The sequence below is a fragment of the Pelmatolapia mariae genome, linkage group LG16_19, assembly GCF_036321145.2.
Source record: "Pelmatolapia mariae isolate MD_Pm_ZW linkage group LG16_19, Pm_UMD_F_2, whole genome shotgun sequence".
NCBI lineage: Eukaryota > Metazoa > Chordata > Actinopteri > Cichliformes > Cichlidae > Pelmatolapia > Pelmatolapia mariae.
The window spans coordinates 26,454,125-26,460,124 of NC_086241.1; the positions used below are offsets into that span (position 1 = coordinate 26,454,125).

A 6,000-nucleotide genomic window follows, 5' to 3' on the forward strand; every position below is an offset into this window, starting at 1 on the left:
TCAGGTGAAGATGAGGTTTATCCACAGGACTGGCTGAGAACTTGCTTCAAGTTGAGAAATATGTTGTGGTGATTGTTACTTTCCTTGTCTTCACAGGAGGCAGGCTTCACGGGTTTCATGCGCAGCCTAAGAGGACGCGACCAGGAGAAGGTTGTCAAGAGGAAGGAGGAGCTCTGAGAGAAGCATGCGGGGAGTGGGGGGGCAGCGTGGGGTGGGGTGGGGGGCAATGCACTGTGACCCTTGAGCCTGGCAAAGGGCCCTTTCAGCACTGACGGGGGAGACTCGACGACCTCGGCGAAAGGCTATTTTTTTATACCGTGGTGACTCCGTTTGTAATAATACCAGAGTACTTGCTGTCAGACCAACCACTTGAGACTCGTGTTTTTCACGGATGTTCTGATGGGCAGAAAATACACAGACGAGGAAAAAAAGAAAAAAAGGTTTTCTTGTTTTTGCCCAACCACTGTGACTGAATATGTGAAAAGCTACACCCTATACTGTATCTATGCAATACTGCCCCATGCTTAGCTCTGCAGGGGTTTGTGTGACTGTCAGACCACCATGGTGGTGGGCCAGTGGTGGGCATCAGTATCTAACGGTGGAGGTTGCACTGTCCCAATGGGTCCTAATCCAGCCCCATCAACCCTGTTCTGTCTCTAAAAGAGACAAATGCTGATTATTGACATACACCTTTTGGTTTCAGTGATTTGGGGGTTTTTTTGGCTTTTTGTTTGTTTGTTCTTCTTGTTCTTGTTGTTGTACAGAACCTTCACGTCTGCAGAACAATTTGAAATATTGATTATTTTTTCACATCATTTGGAAAGTAACAGCATTTTAACACCACCACTAAAAAAAAGAAAAGAAAAGAACCTAAAGCTTGTACAGTAAAATGTGAGGTGCTCCAGTGAGTAGTGTAGGTTTGTTAAATTGGTGAAATCACAGCTAAAGGATCAGTATTCTGTGTGGGTATGCACTATCATGATTGATTTTTGCTTTTAGAAAGGAGTTTTTGTTTGCCCCCAAACTGTGGCCTTACAGATATAAAAATATAAAATGTCTGGCATTGCAGAAATATAATAAGTGGAAGAGATTCAGAGGCCTGGTGCCCTTGTAACTCTCTCATGAAATGACCAAGTAAAGGAGAATGAGGGTGGGGGGAAAGGGAACACAACAGAACATGAAATGCCAAATATTACTGCAAGTTGCCCTTCAAAGTTTCACAGTTCATACATTTCCAGATCTTATTATTAATCTTATCATTCACAGCTGGAGTGACTTTTTACCTCTTGCTCCTTCATTAATTGTTAATAATGGGAGAGTTCATTGACAGAAGCATGGGAGATGCTCACATCTGGTGTCTGAATAGTCCATGTGATCAACAAACATCCAAAACATGAGTCTTACCTCCGTCCACTGAAGTAATCACAGATTCCGCTCAATATCCCACAAGTCCCCTCTGTATTCACACTCTACTGGAATATTTCAGACCTCTGATTTACACTTTGGGCATTCAGTTTTTTTGTGTGTTTGTCTGTAACCAATCTGTTTCATCACTGGTGTTTCTGCTACTTCCTGTTTAACTGAAACTCACAGAGGAGTCGAGCGCGAAACGACGGCTTTCCGAAATCTTTCCTGTTTCCCTTCTTCTGAGTGCGCGTCTACCTGCCGCGCCTCGGCCTGGAATGGTTCGGCTTCAGTCAGCTTGGATAGTGCTCTCCCATGCCTCCCTTCATATTTAAAACGGATGACTTCACAAGACGCCCAAGGAATAATTAACTGTTAAGTGAAGTCTCCAGAGCCTCTTCCAGTTCTCGCAGCATAACACCATCAATTCGGGGCCAGCGTCATTACCTTCTGTGATGAGTTTTTTTTTCTTTCTTCCATAATTTTGTCTTTTTTTTTTCTTTTTCTTTTTTTTTAGCTCCCTTGCTTCGGCCTCTATAAATATTTAAAGTCTTATCTGTAGCTGAACTTGTGTTTTATTATTCAAGACTTTGGTTTCTTTCATTATGAATAAGGTTCTCAGGGATAGCAAAACACAGTCAAAGGGAACTAGTTTGTTTTGTAATTTATCATTCCAGCTGAATAATTTTAGATCCTTAAGTCACCAAGGATAAAACGCAACACACCTGAATTGTCCTTCTTCCTGTCTTCTGTCACAACAGCTTGTGTTGAATAAGATGTTTGTCCGTGAACCATTTTTTTCTTTTTTGGGGATTCTTGATGAACGCTTTGCGTATGAAACCGTTTCAAGTGTTCAGACTGTTGCCCGGCACACAGTGTTCAATGTGATTACTGTCATTTCACCATATGCAAGAGCATTTTGAAAAAAGTGCTTTAAACAGTTACGTGACATATCGTCGTAATTATGTGTTCATTCTTCTCTCGATGAGAAGTCATTACCTTTGATTACTCTGAACATTTGTTTGTGTTTGGCAGTTTCCACACTGACATCATGCGTTAGTTGAATAATAGAAAGACTTTATTCCTTATCCCAAAGGTATCCGTGTTATGTTGGACTTTTTTCACAGTTATGCCAAGAAGTCATTGTTGCCTTTGATTTTTTTTTTTTCTTTTTCACTTTTCTGTGTCCAGCCATATGTACAGGTTCAATCCTTGCAGTAAAGAAAAAAAATAAAGCCAAACATTTCCAAAAAGGCTTTCAACTGTGTTTATATAATAATAATATTAATAAGAAGTAATAATTTATTCATCTCCTCTGGGAAATTTTGGTGTCAAACTGCAAAAATCTCCAGCTACAGTACTTATTTCTTTATATTTTGCTAGGAAATTGGTGAAATGGGTTCAGCAATTTGGTATGATCACCTTTATTCTTCAACTCATCTGAAATCTTAGTCGGCTTTTTTGTCATTTCTTTAAGTAGTTTTCAGGAATACTTCTCCAGGTTTTTTTTGAAGGATATTCAAAGCTCTTCTTTGGGTGTTGGCTGACTTTTGTTCTGTTCTCTGCCAACATAATCTTACACTGCTTCAGTAATACTGAGGCCAGTGATGATTATTCATAGGTCAGTGAAGTGACTTAACAAACAAAAGAATATCCCATTAAAAATGGTTGGGTTCAAGGACTGGACTAAAAATAAGTGAAAAAGCAGCCAATTTCCAGCAAAAAACTGAAAGATCTCCAGAGAACCTGGAGATCTATTGCTGAAGACCACTTTAAAAAATGATGAGACACTCACTCATTGAAGCAAAAGGGTAAGAAATTAGGGGTGGTTTAAGACTTTTGCACAATATTCCAAATAAAACAAATAAATGCCTAAAAACAGCAGAAATAGGCCAATGGTTGTAACAGTATTGGAAGGTAGAGTGATGAACCAGGTCATCAGGCTCTTGTGTTAACAAATTTCTAAAATCTGCAGTGGGATCAAAGTGTCTTCTACAATGTTCTGTGCTGCAGCACAGTGCAAGAAGACGACACCGAGCCACCAAAATATTGTGGAGAGGATGACTGTTATAATCAAAGATGGTCTGTACTTTTGTTTCTGTATGCCTTTCCATCACAATTCCCAGTGATGCCACAGTCCTGCCCATTATCAAGACTTATCCAGGCATCATGCGTCATCGCTAACACACAGCAGTAACAAAGAGGACACTGGCAGCAAAAATCTGATAGAATTAAAACAGCATGTCGCTGTCTACATTTAGTAAGTCTGCACTGCCCCTTCCTGTACAGGACATCTGCATTCACCAACCAATCTGGTATATTATCAAGGGGGACACCTGGATATTTATAACTCTGCACCACCTCAGTTGATAAGCCAAAGATGGAGCTTAGACCTATGGAAATCTAAAACTACCCATGCATTTTTATTTTACAGCCAACTTTATTTGAGCATTTTTTTTTAAATCATATTAGAGGGAAAGGCTCTAGGTGGGTTGAACCAACTATTTGGTGAATTTGATGTAAAAAACGTTTGACTCCCAGGCAATATATCCTCGCAATTTTAGCTATCCCATGAATTTTCCTCAAGCGTCACCGTGACGTTGGCAGTATCGGTGTTTTGTTTTTTTATGTGGATGACTCAGCAGCGACTGAAAGGACTGGAAATGAATTAGTAGACATCAATGTCTATGTTGAGAATTAGAAAACGAGGATAAAACTCAGCAGAGCAAAAGCTAACACTGGAGACTCGCATGTTAGCGTGTTTATTGGCAAGCACTGTGTTTAGTAATGCACAAAAACGAATGGGCTGCACTGTTGGAGCCATGAAATAAACAGATGACGACCTTGTCAGGTCGCTGGGCTAATGGACAGCCCCTGTGGAAGCAGTTTTTTTTTTTTTTTTTTGGGGGGGGGGGGTTGGTTTTGACTTTTTTTTTTCCTCCTCTGCATCTCATAAGGGAAACAAATGGACCTCAAGCAGCACTCAGCAGATGTGACACTGGTGGCTTTATTATGAGAAATGGCTAGAAAGTGGCACAGGACCCAAATGTGACACAGTCACAGCTTTGCTGCCTGGACCTCTGCATTTGAAGGACGGCAAACATAAAAAAAAATATTACAGATCATTTTTTCCAGGATCAAGGTAAAAGTAAATATGAGGAGCTCACCTCAGAGCTCGGTCTAAGCTGTGGCATGACTTTGAAGGTTTTGTGTTTAGTGTTTGTAGTCCATGGGTCATGCAGGTCTGCTTGGATAAAGTGCTGTTTTTGGGATGCATGCAGTGTCGAACCTTAACAGGCTGATTAATGCCCGTGAGCACAGGCAGTAATACTCTCTCAATCCCAATTTCACTTTAGAGGATTTTCAGAGGGGCAGAGAACTCTGGAGCATTGGTTCATTGCTCCTTTGTTGGTTTTCTTGGAGGGGAGGGTGAGGCGTTTTAAACCAGTGGAAAATGAGCATAAGAAATGGAGGGCAAAGGGTTATTGGTACAAAGTTAAGGTCTATTCAGATTCAAGTACCCTTAACAGAGGCAATTTTACCTTTTGGATAATTGTGTTTGGGTTGTTCAGAATGCCATATCTGAGTTTGCACTCTGTCGTTATCTGCCTGCTCATCGTCTAACTCACCTCTTCCATGTGTATTGTCATTATTTTCATTTCCCTATTTTTTTTTATTATTATTTTTTTTTAGAAAGTCAAACAGCTATTTCGTTTTTCAGATGCATCAGTGAAAAGTCAGCACATCTTTTCTTGGCATTCTGTAATTCCCTGCTTATTTAAATGTTGGGGTAAATTAGGAATGCCTGATGAATTTTTGCTTTTGCACATTTGTTTCTCACAGTGGTTCTCACATTGAGTAATTTTGTGTTGTGCTGTTAAAAATGCTGCAGAAACTGGTGATTTGGATTTAAGAAAATGCATCAGAACAGTGCCATAAAAATGCCGTCTGCTTACATCATTGCTTAAAAGCTGGAGCTCAGTTACAGTCAGTGTTGGGAAGGTTACTTTTAAAATGTATTCCACTGCAGATTACAGAATACATGCCCCAAAACGTATTTTGTAACGTATTCCGTTACGTTACTCAATGAGAGTAACGTATTCTGAATACTTTGGATTACTTAATATATTATCATGCTGTTTACAACTACATGAATGTGATTTATTACTATTACTGAAGATCCGCGGCTCCGAACCGTAGTAAAGGGACCTCTGGCTAATACGTCGGGTTCCGTGTCGGGCTCGTAGCCGAAAACTAGCTTTACTTTGTTGTCTGGGTCAAGTTTGCTAGCGAGAGACAGAGAGAGGCGTTGAAAGGCTGCTCCAACGGAACTTATTGTTTTCGGAGGAAAACACGAACACGGTGTACAGTCGAGTCTTAATAGCTTACTTACAACTGGGCTCCTCAGGCACTCTTCTTGGCTGCAGTGGTTATTATTATATTTACATGCTTCTAGCTCCCGTTTCTGCTCGATGACAACTCATACTTTACCACTCTCCTTTTTCTCCCTCCTCGCGCTCACAGACACATAACGGGTATGGCAGTCCATTCTCCCTGCAGCACGGACTACACTGCCCATGAGGCTACATTCTTTAG

The 6,000-nt window shown here is 40.6% G+C and overlaps 1 protein-coding gene across 1 annotated transcript in view; it reads left to right on the plus strand.

The window, feature by feature from the left end:
* The window catches only part of pdia5 (protein disulfide isomerase family A, member 5), a 71,796-nt gene extending 71,605 nt beyond the window's left edge, over positions 1-191 (plus strand). The window contains exon 17 of the mRNA XM_063499054.1: positions 97-191. Coding sequence (XP_063355124.1) covers positions 97-177 — 81 coding nt within the window. The 3' untranslated portion in view covers positions 178-191. The remainder of the gene's footprint in view (positions 1-96) is intronic.
* Positions 192-6,000: the final 5,809 nt, after the last annotated feature.